At 51.1% G+C, this 15,774-nt stretch overlaps 2 protein-coding genes across 4 annotated transcripts in view; one reads left to right on the top strand and one right to left on the bottom strand.

The window, feature by feature from the left end:
- The window catches only part of LAMA5 (laminin subunit alpha 5), a 118,392-nt gene extending 116,432 nt beyond the window's left edge, over nucleotides 1–1,960 (top strand). Inside the window, exons 79-80 of the mRNA XM_029070671.2 lie at nucleotides 186–318; nucleotides 862–1,960. Of these exons, the coding sequence (XP_028926504.1) occupies nucleotides 186–318; nucleotides 862–1,016 (288 nt within the window). The 3' untranslated portion in view covers nucleotides 1,017–1,960. The remainder of the gene's footprint in view (nucleotides 1–185; nucleotides 319–861) is intronic.
- Nucleotides 1,961–2,030: 70 nt separating this feature from the next.
- On the bottom strand, nucleotides 2,031–12,404 carry ADRM1 (ADRM1 26S proteasome ubiquitin receptor). 3 transcript variants are annotated; one of them, XM_007668729.4, is made up of 10 exons: nucleotides 12,295–12,404; nucleotides 9,509–9,719; nucleotides 7,150–7,266; nucleotides 6,608–6,731; nucleotides 6,213–6,299; nucleotides 4,269–4,350; nucleotides 3,765–3,886; nucleotides 3,149–3,306; nucleotides 2,684–2,786; nucleotides 2,031–2,260 (listed from the first exon to the last, which is right to left on the bottom strand). In XM_007668729.4, the coding sequence occupies exons 2-10, from the start codon at nucleotides 9,716–9,718 to the stop codon at nucleotides 2,154–2,156; spliced, it is 1,110 nt and encodes a 369-aa protein (XP_007666919.1). In that variant the 5' UTR covers nucleotide 9,719; nucleotides 12,295–12,404; the 3' UTR covers nucleotides 2,031–2,153. The 3 variants fall into 3 exon arrangements, with proteins under 3 accessions (XP_007666919.1, XP_001506034.2, XP_028926562.1); XM_001505984.6 differs by having other exon boundaries at nucleotides 3,654–3,886; nucleotides 12,295–12,393; XM_029070729.2 differs by lacking the exon at nucleotides 12,295–12,404 and adding an exon at nucleotides 10,854–11,069 and having other exon boundaries at nucleotides 3,654–3,886.
- Between the last annotated feature and the right edge of the window lie 3,370 nt (nucleotides 12,405–15,774).

The raw sequence follows: 15,774 nt of genomic DNA, 5'->3' as shown, positions 1-15,774 counted from the left end.
AAGTCCGATCAAGCGAAGTAGCGGTGATGTGTATTAGGCGCTTACTCGGTGCAAAGCAATGGGACTGAGCACTGGGAGGTGGGACTTGGGTGCACTGGGGATCCGGCCTTGGAGATGTTATTTCTCAGGCAGCCGCAGGCTTGCCGGCCAGGGCCGGGACCCGGGGCTCTGCGTGACTCTTGTCTTTCTCCTCAGTGATCAGAGAGAGAACGGTGGTCCGGCTGGGTGTGGATACTCAAGGGAACTGGACCGTGGGCCCCTCCCTGGGGCCCTCCTCAGCCAGCCCCCAAGGGCCCCTTCACCTCGGGGGCCTGCCCGGTAAGTCCGCCACTGTCTCTATTCTCCCGAGTCCGGTGCTGCCAGGGAAACCACAAGACAAGTGGTTGGCCTGACCCGTGCTGGGTCCGAGGCCTGGGGAGGGAGCAGGCCGCCTTTCCCCCACTCCCTTCTAGTCCTGAGGGGCGGTCGGTAGCTCCGGGAGCCTCCGCCACCTCCTCGGCTCGCTGCCCGTTGTCGGGGCACCACTGGTAGCCCTCACAGCCTGTCTGCATTGCCAGATGCTTTCACAGTGAAGCCTGTCTTGGCCACTCATTCATTCAGTAGTATTTATTGAGCGCTTACTATGTGCAGAGCACTGTACTAAGCGCTTGGAATGTACAATTCGGCCACTCGTTTGGCCACACAGCTAGAGAGGATGTGGGACTAGGAACGGGAGAGCGATTGTGAGGGTTCCCTGCTGTGTGCGCCCCGCCACCCCCCCCCCAGCTCCCCCTCCTCAGAGCAACCATCCCCCACGGCAGTGAGCCGACCGACCTGGGGTCAGGCTCACTGCCCCGCTGGCTCTTCCATGATCCCCTGCAGAGGCAGCAGAGACCAGCGGTGGTCCGGCGGCGCCTTCTCCGCGCCCTTACCGCGGCTGCATGAGGAACCTGCTGCTGAACCGGCAACACGTGGACCTGAGCCTCTCTGGCCCCATCCGGGGAGCGGTCGGAGTGAACGGCTGCCCGGCCGTGTAGAGCCACTGACCGCAAGTAGTGATGTCCCCTCTATCCCTCCACCCCAACCTGTCGCAGCACAGACTCGAGCTGTTCAGTTCCACTGGAGGCTTCCGGCTGTGGGGGCTGTCGGATGCTGTAGCGTCCCCAGCGCCAACCGGGAGCTTCCTCTTTCCTAGCATCCTCACCAGACGCGCACTTTTGGGCACTGGGGGCTTTCACGGGTCGAGTGACCCGGAGCAGGGGGTCCACGGGGCAGATGAGACACCCCAGGGCAGAAGCACGTTAGTCGGCCTTCAGTCTGTGGTGCCAGGCCCGCCCCACCCCCCCGGAAAAGAGCCCAGGCTCATTCTTTTCAAGGTGCTTTCCGGCCTCCGCTGGCCCCATTTCCCTTCCGAAGCCAGAGCCAGCAGCTCATTTGCAGGCCAGACTACGGCCGACTCTTCTGGCCGGGCCTAGTCCCACCCAACACCCCTGCCATTCAGGGTGGCTCTCTTCTAGGGCTCTCCAGGCAGGACCCGTGCCCTGGCCGTGACCCAAAGGGTGAGGTCGACCAAGGCCATTAGCTAATACGTGAGAAGTCTCAGAACTATTTTGGTTCTACCTATTTATTTCCATTTGGACTTCCCAACTCGTTTTCCCTTCCTGGCCTGGAATCATGCAGCTTCTCTCCCTTAGTTCACTTGGTGCACTTACACATGGCTATGTTTATATATTTGTGTGTGTGTGTAATATATATATCTAGCTCTCCAGAGGACAAATCTTGCTCCTAAAAATGATTTCTAAGTTATGTCTGATATTTTTTTTTTTACATGATGGGGTAAATATTTTACAATGGGTTTTTAACAGTGTCTTTTATTCTGACTTTGTGAACTCTTCCCCCCTCCCCATTTTGAAATCGTAGTATGACAGCTTTGTAAATCACTGGTACATACTTTTGAAATAAAAAAAAAGGTCCTTCCTCAGTGAGTCGGACAAGGGGGAAGAGAAAGGGGCTGGCCGCACCTGTCTGCCATTTAGTGCAACACATGCCAATCTCAAAAGAAGAGTCCTTTATTGGTTGGTTCCATGTAGGCATGAGAGTATGCAATTAACTAGTGAAACTACCCAAGTTGCTTAATTCCTAAGAGTTTTCAATACCTTAAGATAGCAAATAACTTAATCTAAACTCATATCTTCCTCTTCCTCTTTCTTGTCCTTTGAGTCTCCTTCCTTTTGATCCGTCTTGGCATTGTTCTGCATAGCTTTGGCAAAAGCTTCGACATCTAAAAATGATGAGAAATGACAGGTCAACCCATCTCCCTCGCTCCATTTTGCACAAAAGTCACAAGGTAGGCTTTGGATACTCCTCAACCTGGCCTAGAATAGTTCTGGAAGCGCCAGTCTACTCCCAAATTAAAGCAAATGTTTCGGGTTTCTTCTTCCCCACCGATGAACGTCTGCCACCCAAATAGGGGGCGGACACATCTTAATGCAACTGGCCACAGCAGAACCTGATCTTTAACAGGTTTGGATCAGATTGAGGAATCCCGCCCCAGACTCCACTGCTCATCAAGAGTCCCACCCACACAGATTACTGCAGACAAGATTGTTTCTCACTTGTCATTCATTATGCATCTCCCTGAAATGAAGAGCACACCCAAAGGATCCCTTCCTTACCTTGGAGATAAGCAAGAAAGGATACTTACCGCCTTTATTTGCTGCATCCACCGCCTCGGCTGGTAGGCCAAACTGACTCATGAGTGGACCTAGCTGTCCTGAAGCTAAAGCAGCACTAAACATGCTCAAGGCCTGTAAGTGAAAGCCAACAAAGTACAACTCATTTGTGACTTTGGCCTCCCATTTTTTGACCATAAGAGTGAGGATGGGTGGAACCGGCCCGCTACCAAGTGCAGGGTGTTGTCCTCCACGGGGCTAAGCCCTTGGGGCGGGGAGTCTGATGGTTCAGGGTCCCCCTGGATGCCCCAGCTTCCTCCCAGAAGGAGCACCAGAACTAATTTTTTCAGAACTGAAAAGATGAAATGAGGGGAGGACATGACCGTTCACTCCAATCCTGCTCAAAGACAACTTGTAACTTCAGTCCCGTACCTCGCCTCGTGTGGGAAGGGGTCATCCCTTTAGGTGGGGCAGGGAAGGTCTCCTCCCATTCCTACCTGCTGAAATTGAGGAGAGGTCAGTGTATTCTGAATCTCCTCTGCAGTCTGTGGCAGGGACTCTCCAGACGGGAGATAAGGCAGCAGCCGCTCCTGGACTTCAGCGTTGGCCAGAATGGGAGCCATGATCTCTGGAGTCAGGACACTGGCCAAGTCAACTAGGACGCAAGAACAAAACGGTCAGCGGCTCAGGGATAGCGTCGAGGCGGAACCGGGTTCGGTTTCAGGGAGAGGGCCCAGACTCTGCCCAGTGAGTCGCCTGCTGGGGGTGGGGGGGAGGAAGGGGAGTCTCCTGGCTACGGCTCTCGCATTTAGCTCGGCGGCCCCGGGTGGGAAGCTGAAAACCCGGCACGCCTCGGGCTCTCCGGCAATTACCCGGGGATTGCCAACCGGCAGTGCCACAGAGAATGTTTTCAACGGGAACAAGTCCTTCCCGACCCCCTCGAAAGAGATCAGGGGATCGGCGAGCACCCCAACAGCTTCCGGCCCCCGAAAGAACGTTTACCTTGCTGTCCGCCTCCTGCCCCAGGTGGCACATTCATAGTAGCTAAAATGTTCTGGAGGTCACTCAGTTGAATGGGCTGGGTTGGGCTTGTTGCTGTGCTGGTTCCATTACCTGAACTGGGGGCAGGGCTTGGACTAGTTGTAGAAGCAACTGCAGGAGCAGTAGGGGCTGGCGTAGCACGGGCCGAAGAAGTGGTGGAAGATGGAGTCACGGCCGCTGACTGGCTCCGGGAGCTGGAAGCACATGAGCAGCGATACCGATGAACCATGAACCAACCAGTTTTTTCTACCTGAGGTGGGGGTAGTTTAGAAAACAAACACAAACACAAACACACGCAAAGTGCATGCTCACAGTGCAAAAGGGAGTTGACCTCAGGCAACTCACACCCAGTTTTGGACAGTGTATCCTGAGACCTTCTCTAGTTGAACCACTAGAGCCACAACCACTGGCTTGTGGTTCAGCTCCCTGCTCTCTTTGAGGAAGGGGAGGGGTAGGAATAGTATTTACTAAGCGCTTACTCTGTGCAGAGTACTGAACTCAGCACTGGGTAAGAATACACAGGTGAGTGAACCGATTCCCCTCTAAACTGCGTGAGCGGGGCTTTCGGGAACTTACCTGGATGAAGAGCTGCTTGCCGGGGGTCCTCCACTCCCCAGTAAGCTAGCCAGGCCGGGCCCAGTCAGTGCACCAAGCCCACCTATGGGAAGAAAGTTAACAGCCCCTTGAAACACCTTTACAAACTCTAAGAAAACATCTGGCTGCTTTTATGTTTAATGGGTCTCAAGGATGCTGTGACTCGATTCCCTAGACCTGCTGAGACACTGAGCCCTCTGATTTCTCCCACTCAGTGTCCACCTGCAGTTAATAGTAATAATAATAATAATGTTATTTGTTAAGCGCTTACTATGTGCCGAGCACTGTTCTAAGCGCTGGGGTAGACACAGGGGAATCAGGTTGTCCCACGTGGGGCTCACAGTCTTAATCCCCATTTTACAGATGAGGGAACTGAGGCACAGAGAAGTTAAGTGACTTGCCCACAGTCACACAGCCGACAAGTGGCAGAGCTGGGATTCGAACTCATGAGCCCTGACTCCAAAGCCCGTGCTCTTTCCACTGAGCCACGCTGCTTCTCAGGTGCAGTTCCTGAACCCTCCTCTCTCTCCTGGAAGGCAAGCTACCTCCTGCTGTTTACCTAGATTTCGCCAAAGTCTGGTGGGTTCATTAGGGAGACTAAACTGTTCTCACCATTCTAAAACCTTCACTCAGCTTCCACGTCATAAAGCAGCAACACCTCCATAGAACTAGAAATCTTGACAAGGACAAAGCCATGATTTTCTCCAAGGGCCAAGCGGGGAACTGTCAGGGTCGTTAATTTTCGGGTCCTGGTGGCTCCCACCTACTTTTCTCTCTTTTCCCATCTGCAGAGGCCAAGGTGGCCCTGCCCAAATCAGCACGGCTGCCCAGCAACCAGCTGCATCCCCAGGAGGCATTTTCAGAAGCTGGGAAAAAGGTTGAGGAAGCACAGGAGAATTCCCAGGTGTAGATCCAAGAGCCAGCACAGCCCCGCCTGGCACCACCTTTGAACTGCTGGTCAGGCAGAGCCGTCGCATCCAACTGCTACTATTAGAAGGCAGCAATCTCACATTTTCCGAGTGAATGTGGAAAGCAGAATGGCCAAACTAATTGGGATAACAGCTCAATACATTTTTTTTTTTTTAAGTAGAGACAGGTAACTAAGCTGCCTAGTTAGCTCAAATAAGGCGAACTGTAACTAGATGACTTCCATTTGGAAACAAAAACCTAGCCCAAATGAGAGTTCAGAATCTCAATCTTAGTGAGCAAACATGGAAATAAAGAGCAGCCAAGCCGGAATGAGAGGACCTGAATCCTAATCTTGGCTCTGCCACTTGTCATCTGTGTGAGACCCTGGGTAAGTCACTTAAGCAGCGTGGCTCAGTGGAAAGAGCACGGGCTTGGGAGCCAGATGTCATGGGTTCGAATCCCAGATCTGCCACTTGTCAGCTGTGTGACTGTGGGCAAGTCACTTCACTTCTCTGGGCCTCAGTTCCCTCACCTGTAAAATGGGGATTAAGACTGTGAACCTCATGTGGGACAACCTGATTACCCTGTATCTACCGCAGCGCTTAGAACAGTACTCTGCACATAGTAGGCACTTAACAAAATACCAACATTATTAACTTCTCTGTCTCAGAAAATGTGGGTTCAATACCTGTTCTCCTGCCTCATTAAACTGAAAGCTCCATGTGGGGCAGGGACCTTGTCCACCTTCAGGTATCTTGAGTCTATCCCAGCACTCAGATGCGAGTAAGTGCTTATACATTCATTCAGTAGTATTTATTGAACACTTACTATGTGCAGAGCACTGTACTAAGCACTTGGAATGTACTTATCTAATACCCTGATTATTACAAACAGGTACCTAAGTCACAATGCCCAATTGCTAAGTAGTCCTAATTGTTGGATGAACAAATCAGAGGACGATTCAACTACAGTGAACCACCACCATTCTAACGTTTGTAATAATATGAAATATTTTACCAAGTCCTCCCAAGCCAGTTGGTCCAATAAGCTGCATGAGTTGGTTATGGCTCATGTTACCCAGAAGGCTCTGCAGGCCTCCTTCACCTAAAAAAACAAAAACAATTCAGATCCGTCACCTGGCCTACTCAGCACTACAGACACAGGCAATTAAGGACAGGCCCGGGGGCCGGTCTGCACAAGATGCTTCCAGGTCTTGTGCAAGTGAAGTCCCAGAGTTTACTCGTGGGACAACCATGAAGAAATCCGTATTTTCAAAAAACTGTTTCCAGAACCTTTTGGGCTCTAGTTGTAGACCCCACTAAGTTCATTACATGGGTGGCCAGATCCTGAATCAGTTGCCATTCACCAAGTTCAAAGGGGCAGGGTCCTACGGGGGGCCAAAGAGTAACTACCTCCAAGGGCTGAAAGCTCATGACCTCCACTTCCACTCCCACCCAAAGCCCCGGGCATTGGGGGATTGTTCAAATATTCATTCACTTTTCGGCAATGCTCCTCGTCTTTGTCGGTTTTGGGTTCCTACGAGAGAAGAACTTGGGTCACAAACATCAAGACAGGAAATGGGAAGTTCTAAAAATTCCAGAATTCTTTCGGGATAAGCAAAATCACCCCTTTTCTTAGCTTTTCCTCCCCATGAGTCAAGGGTTATTTATCGTGGAGGAGTTTGCGATCAGCAGTATGGCACCTCCCACCAGCCAGTCAGGCCCTGGGTGGAGTCCAAGCAAACTCGAGGCTACCAAAAAACCCAGCCGGTTCTGGCCCTGCCACCCTCCCATGGGCACATGAGGCAGCCCCGCTCCATTGCTCCCCGGCTGGGATCCCAGGGTGCCCCTCTGGCTGGAAAGGCTAGGACTGGGACCAAGGCCAGCCCAGGAAAGCCTGCACCTTGTAGGCGTTCTACCACACACAATAAACCCACATAAACAAGGGCATAAACCTGCATCCAGAAGAAGAGTCGTTTGGATCCCGCCTTGAACTTCAGCACATACACCCGGCCAGTAGTGCACTGGGGCACTCTTTTAAATTCACAGTCATCGGGAAAAATAATCAAGTCCTTCGAGGGCAGAGAAAACACAGATGATAAAAATCACCTCGCGATAAGGTCACAAAACACACTCTATGCATTCTGAAGATAAAGTCTAAGCCCTGAAAGAACTCAAAGCATCAACTCTGGCCAAGCATCTTATGGGCATACAGCCAAGGATGAGACTACGGAGCACTTGGGGAGTGTACAACAGAAGTGAAGTACAGAATACTTGCCCTCCAGGAGCTTAGAATTTAATGGGGGGGTTGGGGGGAAAGGACCTTCACCAAATAGTGGGAGCAGGAGGGTGAACCAAGACACAACTGGTAATAGTAGGATTTTGCAAAGTTGACATCAATGATGAAAGGAGTGATTAAATTACACACGGTGAAATCTGCATGAATGCAGAGGACGGCTGGACATACATGTATGTCCATACATTAAACATTATGGATGGCTATTGTGGTGACAACCTGGGGTGGTGGCATTCAGTAGAGGCTTTCTGGAGGATGGGGGATTTCAAGGACAGTCTCTGAAGAAAGTGAGAACTACGGCCTGGAGAATTTGAAGGAAGAGGGAGTGTTACATAGGGAGACGATCAGAAGTCAAAGGTAAGCTCCTTGAGGGCAGGGATTGTGCCAATCTACTCTTTTGTACTGTACTCTCCCAAGTGCTTAGTACAGTGCTCGGCACACCACACTCAATATACACCGACTGATTGAAAGCAAAGCCTGTGAGCGAAGAAATGGCAGATAAAGACAGCACATATGACAGAGCGAGAGCTTGTGTAATTTCTGCTTGAAGCCAAGGGAAATGGAGAACAGGAGGTTTCTGAGGTGTGGAAAGGCTTGTGCCTAGTGATGCAGTAGGATGGTGATGGAGGCCACAGCAGGTAGTGTTACAGATGGAGGAGGGAACAAGCTGGAGGCCGGCAGACCAGTGATGAGCTGACATGACACATTTCTCTAGTTGAAAGATGACAAGAGCTTGGACGAGGAGATCCAGGAAAAGTTATGGAGGAAGAAAAATCAGCAGGGTTTAGGGATCCTAAGAGCTAAAAAGCAGAAAATAATTGAAGAGGACACTAGGGTTGTGGGTTTCTGCAACTTGAAGGATTATAGTATTAACTGAGCTCTAGATGGGAAACCCACAGTTATGGGAGAAAAGGAGGAGCCAGCAAATGAGAAGCTGGAAGAAATCATAAGACCACCAGGTCAGCAGAGCCAAGGTCAATCTAAGCTTGCCCAAGGGAAAAAGAGAAAAGCAGCCAAGAGACCAGAAACAATTAGGACAAGAGAGAACCAAATCCACTGGACTCTGAGGAATGCAGTGTCAGAGGTGCGGTGGGGACAAAAAGCCAGATTGTAGCAGGCCACGGAGAGAACTGGTGCTGAAGAAATGAAGATGGCCAGTTTCTGCAATCTCTCTGAGAAGACTGGACAGAATTGGGAGCAGAGATGGGGCAGATGGCTGTAGGATCCGTGGAGTCATGAGATCTGAATATCTTTGACAGCAGAGGGGAAGGCACCATCAGACAGCGGGAGGCGGTAAGTGGTGAGAGGGATGGGGTCGACTTTGGGGAGAAGGGGAGTGGGGGGACATGTCCTCTAGAGAGAGACCTCAGGAGCAGGGAAAGAAAATGGGAGTAGAAGAGGGAATCAAATTAAAAAGAGAGACTTGGTAAGGTTCACCATCTGATGGTTTCCATGGGTAAGTAGTTGGAGAAGTCACTGGGGGATACTGGGGGAGAGGAGAAGGGTGCAGCAGGGCACTGGCAATCCAAGAAGAGACTTAAAGGACTGGGAGAACTGGTGGGGGCTGCTGACTCCGGAGGAAGAGTAGTGCCGCTGAGCAGAAGGAAAACACAAGTCCAACGTGGGGACAAATGTAAACTTGCTCCAACATTCAAAGTGTCTTAGCTTTGATCGACAGGTAAAAAAATGAGTATGTCCAATGAGCTATGGGCAAAACACGCCTTGCTAAACCAATGATCTCTACAAAATTGGGCCTTCAATTCTGAGCACCTAATTTTCCCAGGCACCCAAAATGAAAGGAAATATAATGAACTCACAGTGGAAGAAGTGTTCCCACAAAACATCTGTCCAGGCAAATAGCCAGACAAACTGGAATGGCTAGATACCAAAGTGGTCACTCCTCCAGGTACCAAATTAGCGGCATCCACATTCCAGGAGGGGCCGTGAAGGTGTCCTCCCCAAAACAAGCTTTCTTGGGGCTTTCTCAGTAAATGTCAAGGGCGCGCGCACACACTTACATCTTCAACATTGCCAGAAGTCCTGTCCTTCCAGCAGAAGTGAATGAGGGAATCATCTGTTTGCTGGATGTAGACGAGCCCTTTCCGCTTATCCGGAGTGACTGTAGACCCTTTCAGTGACATTTTCCCTGCTCGAAATTCCACCAGGTACTTGCTGGATGAGCCCCGAGAGCCTGGGACCAGGCTTGGAAACAGTGCTCCTGAAGACATCCTGAGAAAGGGAAGAGAGGATGTTTTCCACCTATGTTCATTGCTTCCATCTGGAGTTTAAAAATTCCCTGTGGCTTGACATGGCAGCAGCCTACCCGCCCCCAGAAGCAGGTGCTGAACCCGAGCTCCCTTCCCTTGGGGTTCCGGGGTCTGCAGCAGGGTGCCCCGATGGTTCGAGCAACACTGCCCTGCAGACACCCCTCTCTAGAGGAAAAGGGGTTAAAGCCCACCTCTTCTTCCCTAAGCTTAAAGAATTTAGCGGTTTCTCACCTTGGATCAAAGAGGAGTGGTTGGGGCCCCAAGTCCCCTCTAAGCAGAGTTTGATGCTTTTCTTGTTAACCAAATTATACCTTTATTATCAAATTGTGAACCCCTAATGGGCTAGGTAAGCTCTGAATTTGATTTTCAAGCAATCACCTGAGTGCTAAGCATCATGCTCTGAGCCCCAAGGCTTAATAAACATTAACAATCTTTGCTACCTCCAAAACCTCAATTAAAAAAAAAGACTAAGCACTGATAGTTCAGTAAATTACACACTTTTCCAGCCCAATGATATTGAAGAGATGAAAGGATGAAAAACAAAAACAAAAAGGTTGAAATGGAGTCGTCTACAAGGACACTGACACATTAAAGCCCAAGACTTGGATTTCAGAGCAATGATCTGTGGAAAAGGAAGAGCTGGTGACTGATAGAGTCTTAATGAAGAGAGGAAAAGCAAAAGCTGACTGTCCTCCAAAGCCTCCAATTAGCCTCCTGGCTCGTGGCTGAGTCGTTCAAATTAATTTCAGCGTCATATTTGAGGATCCCCTTGATTTCTGCAAGTGAATCCTTCCTGACATTCCCAAACATTTATTTCCCCTTTCCTCCAAATATTTCAACGTGAGCTTTTAGGGGCCGGGGGCAGGGAGGAGGGGGCAGAGCAGTACCCGTGGCTTTATGTACAATAAAACTTATCCAAAAAGCCAGAGGGACTTTCAGAAAAGAAGGTCGTAATCAACTGGAATCATATTCCAGGGCTTCATGTCTGAGAGAGAGAGATTTCTGACCCATCTTTAAATGGGGAAGGAAAAGAAACTGGAGATTGCTTTGAATTTTGCTGTTTCATTAGAACACATTCACAAGCTCTTCCACAAACCTGAACTAAAAGCTTTCCAGAGATTCCTCAGGGCCGCTTTTCGATCCGGGGCTTAAACGCAGCAGTCCGTTTTTATTAGTTTACTGTGGCCTAGTATCTGGAGGAAAGGAAAACGACTGGGGGAACCCAAAAGGTCACGGAAGGGGCCGCTTCTTGCAGAGCTCACGGTGGATTAAAGATCCGAAATTATTTTAAAGGAACTGTGGACAACAGCCAGAGGCCGGTAGACCTAAGTGTCTGGCACACATCATGAGCGCTAATACGATTATTATTAGGTGTGGATATCCAGGTGATTTTTCTAAAACCAGATGATTCATCCGTCTTATTTTGTGGGTGCCGGGCCTCGCTGTGTGGGCCTGGGCCAGTGCGGACACCGGAGGATGGGAGCGGGGCTGGCGGTGTGATCAGCTAACGGGGGCTCTCCCTTGAAGCCCCCCACCCTGCCTGCTGTCCCTCCAGCCTCATCCCCTGCACCAGCAGGCCCAGGCTGGTCCCTCCCTCGTCCCTCGTCCCTCCCCTCCTCCGCTGGTCGGTCCTCTCTGCCGTCTCAGCACCCCGGGGCTGCCCTTTCAACACCTCCCCCTGACCTCTCCCTCCCCGACACTTGTCAGCCCCCCTTTCCCGCCCCCTCCCTCCCTGATCCCTCCCCGCCCCCCACCCCCTTCGCCTCCCTCTCTCCCTCAGCCCCTCTCCCACCCCTCCCTCCCCCTATCATTATTTCAATAGTATTTCCTGAGCGCTTACTATGTGCAGAGCACTGTACTAAGCGCTCGGAATGGACAATTCAGGAACAGATAAGAGACCATCCGGGCCCCAGGATGGGCTTACAAGCTACCAGTCCCCCACCCTCTCCCAGCCCCCTACCCCATCCTTCATGCAACAGTATTTCCTGAGCGCTTACTATGTGCAGAGCACTGTACTAAGCGCTCGGAATGGACAATTCAAGAACAGATAAGAGACCATCCAGGCCCCATGATGGGCTTACATGCTACCAGCCCCCTACCCTCTCCCAGCCCCCTACCCCCCCTATCCTTCATGCAATAGTATTTCCTGAGCGCTTACTATGTGCAGAGCACTGTACTAAGCGCTTGCAATGGACAATTCAGGCACAGATGATAGACCACCATCCGGGCCCCAGGATGGGCTTACAAGCTACCAGCCCCCCACCCTCTCCTCCTCCCCTATCACCCCCTCCCCCATTCGATTCAGGGAATAATATTTATTGAGCGCTGACTCCGTGCAGAGCACTGGACTAAGCGCTTGGAACGGACAACTGGGCAACAGATAAGGACCGTCCCTGTCCAATGAAAGGCTCAGAATCGAAAGGGGGGGAGAGACAGGGCCCCCCCCGCCCCAATCTCCCCTCCTGTCAGCAGCCGCAGGCCCCTCTTCCTTGCCCCCAAAGCCGCCCGGGTCCGTTTTGGGGCTCCCCCCCCTTCACCTGAGGCCTAGGACGGGCGGACGGGCGGCCGGGCGGAGGAGGGAGGCGCCAAGCAGCCCCGCCGTCGTCGCCGCTGGCGTCGCCGGGCCCGAGCGGAAGTCCCGCCTCCCCCCCGCCGGCCAATTGGAGGCCGTCGGCCGCCCCTTCGGGCCTCCGCGCCCTGCGATTGGCCGAGACGGCCTTCCGTCACCGCCCACCCCTCCTCCCCGCCCCCGGCCGGAAGTGCGGCCCACCGGGTGGGGCCGACCAGAGGGGCCCCTATTGTTGCTGTGTCATAGGAGGCGCCGCGGCCGAGACAGCGGCCCCGCCTGGCGGCGCCTGGAATCGCAACGGGGCCGCCGCCGGCCGAGCCGAAGGGGCAGCCGAACCCCTGATCATAATAGTCATTCATTCATTCATTCATTCATTCATCCATCCATCCATCCATCCATCCATCCATTCATTCAACCATTCATCCATCCATTCATTCAACCATCCATCCATCCATTCATCCATCCATCCAATAGTATTTATTGAGCACTTACTATGTGCAGAGCACCGGACCAAGCGCTTGGAATGGACAAATCGGTAACAGATAGAGAAAGTCCCTACCCTTTGACGGGCTTACAGTCTAATCGGGGGAGACGGACGGACCAGAACAATAGCAATAAATAGAATCAAGGGGATGAATAGGTTAAGCGCTTACTATGTGCACAGCACTGTTCGAAGCACTGGGATAGATACAGGGGAATCAGGTTGTCCCACGTGAGGCTCACAGTTAATCCCTATTTTACAGATGAGGGAACTGAGGCACAGAGAAGTGAAGTGACTTGCCCACAGTCACACAGCTGACAAGTGCCAGAGCTGGGATTCGAACTCATGACCTCTGACTCCCAAGCCCGGGCTCTTGCCACTGAGCCACGCTGCTTCAACGGTGACAGTGACAGCACGTTTCGCTAGGCGCTATGTGCCAAACGCCACATTAAGCGCTGGGGTAACTGCTAGATGATCAAGTTGGGTGCGATCTAGGTCCACGTGGGCCTTCACAGTCCAAGAGTGGGAAGCAGTCCCCATTTTATTACTGATAATAACGATGGTATTTGTTAAGCGCTTATTACATGCCAAGCACTGTTCTAAATGCTGGGGTAGATATAAGGTTAGCGGGTTGTCCCACGTGGGGCTGACAGTCTTAATCCCCATTTTACAGATGAGGCAACTGAGGTGCAGAGTGGTGACGTGACTTGCCCAAAGTCACACAGCTGACAAGTGGAGGAGCTGGGATTAGAACCCATGACCTCTGACCCCCAAGTTCGTGCTCCTTCCCCCCAAGCCACACTGCTTCTTTAAAAGATGAGGAAACTGAGGCACAGAGAGAAGTGACATTTCCAAGGTCATACAACAGGCAAGTGGTACTGGGGAGGTGGATCAGGACTCAAGTCCTCTGGTCCTCTGGCTCCGGGGTCATGCTCTTGTCACTGGCAGCGTGGCTTAGTAGAAAGGCCACAGGCTTGGGAGTCAGAGGTCGTGGGTTCTAATCCCAGATCCGCCGCTTGTCAGCTGTGTGACCTTGGGCAAGTCACTTCACTTCCTCTGTGCCTCAGTTACCTCATCTGTCAAATGGGGATGAAGACTGGGAGCCCTAAGTGGGACAACCTGATTACCATGTATCTCCCCCGCCGCTTAGAACTGTGCTTGGCACATAGTAAGCGCTTAACAAATACCAAATACCAGCACTAGGCCATTCACTCATTTATTCAACCATATTTATTGAGCCCTGTTTATCATATTTATTGAGCCCTGTTTGCAATAGTACCGTGCTTTGTACACAGTAAGTGCTCAATAAATATGATAAATAAGCATGGTACTATGCGCTTGGGCGAGTACAACAACAGGCAGACACACTGCCTGTCCACAACGAGCTCGCAGTCTCGAGGGGAGGCCATCTGCCAACCACCGGTTCTAATATGTGGTTGGACTATCCGGTGATAAATTCCTTAACCACATACAGAATTACTCCCTCCATATCGTATCATTTCCACTCACAAAAGTCGGCATGCCTCAGTTTGCCACCTATAAAATTGGGGTGGGGCAGTAGTCCAGGGGTGAGCCCAAGTTTCGGAGTCAGGCTTGTAAAGTCAGGCCGAGCGGTCAATCCCATTCCTGGGTCCACGCCTGGGTTGAGCATGGGCACTGAATTCCATGTGTTCAGTAAATTCATCTTCATTGTTTATAGTTTTATTGTCCTCCTACACAATCTAATCCTTTCCACTTGGAGTATGACCTCTACGGTCAGGGACTACGTCACTGTTGGTTTCTTGTAAGCACTTAATAAATGCTGGTAAGTTGTTCTGATGGTTATGACTGGAACCCCACCACAGATGCAGAGGACCTGGGAAGTGGACCAAGCTTCCCCTAAACCCAGAACATCTTTAAAAAGAAAAAAAAACCATGAAGACACAGTATAATGCCCAAATTTGGACACCCTCTCTCTTTCTGTATGACATTGTTGTGTTGCGCTGCATGTGCCTGGAGCAATGTATCTATGGAGCAAAATGACCTCATATGCAGCACGTGACACAAGTCTGACGGAATAGCATTTCTCTACCACCGACCTGCTCTCACCCCACTGCTGTCCGGGCAACTCACCTCTGAGATCCTGACATCCAACCCTCCACCACCTTTGTGAGGGGCCGTACTTTCACCATTTTGAAGAGGAGGCTTCACAGCAGCCCCGTTGCCACCTTTGCGAGGGGCCGCACCCGGAGGCTTTTGCAAGTCTCGCTTCCAACCGCGAGGTTGGCCCTGCCTGACTGAAGAGATGAGGACCCTCGGATCAAGCCCAAGTGTGGCCCTCAGGGACTGCCACGGGCTGGGGAGGGAGGAGAGGCAAGGGAAGAGAATGAGGGAAGTAGCCCCAAATTAGCCCCAGCCAAAAAAAAAAAATCATGGAATTAGGGCCTAACATTGGAAGTGACCATTAGATTAAGGCAAGGAGATAACATTTTGACCCGTGAAGATAGGCTAAATTCTCCTCATGCATTCTAATCCCTATGGATATTTTATTCTAAAGGGGAGAAAAATCAGGTTTTTCTTTCAGGTTAATGACCCACAACCCAGACGTGAGGGGCCAATTGCTGACTTCACAGTCTTGTTATTTTAGGGTTTCCCTAAACTCTCTTCCTTGAAATGCAAGGGAAAGGAGTTCCCAAGGTTCCTAAAGATGCAAGGAACCTCACGGGTCCCTTGAGATGTACGAGAGAGGTCATTTATGCAACTCTTGGGCCAAGATGTCACCTTGACACTTTTATAAAATTGTACACATCAAAATGAAAATGGAAGCCCATCCAGCCACATTAGTACAAGAGCACTGCAGGATTAATCGTAACATGTTAATGTTAACTTCAGAACATTTAAAACGAGATCAGATCATATGAGAAGCAGAAGCAGTGTCCAGTTTTTACCACGGATAAGGTAGTTTCATCGGGAGGTAGCCTGAAATGA

Source organism: Ornithorhynchus anatinus, chromosome 8 (genome assembly GCF_004115215.2).
Source record: "Ornithorhynchus anatinus isolate Pmale09 chromosome 8, mOrnAna1.pri.v4, whole genome shotgun sequence".
In the NCBI taxonomy this organism is placed as follows: domain Eukaryota; kingdom Metazoa; phylum Chordata; class Mammalia; order Monotremata; family Ornithorhynchidae; genus Ornithorhynchus; species Ornithorhynchus anatinus.
Note: the sequence above shows the minus strand (reverse complement) of the source record. Positions and strands in the feature narration are given on the sequence as shown.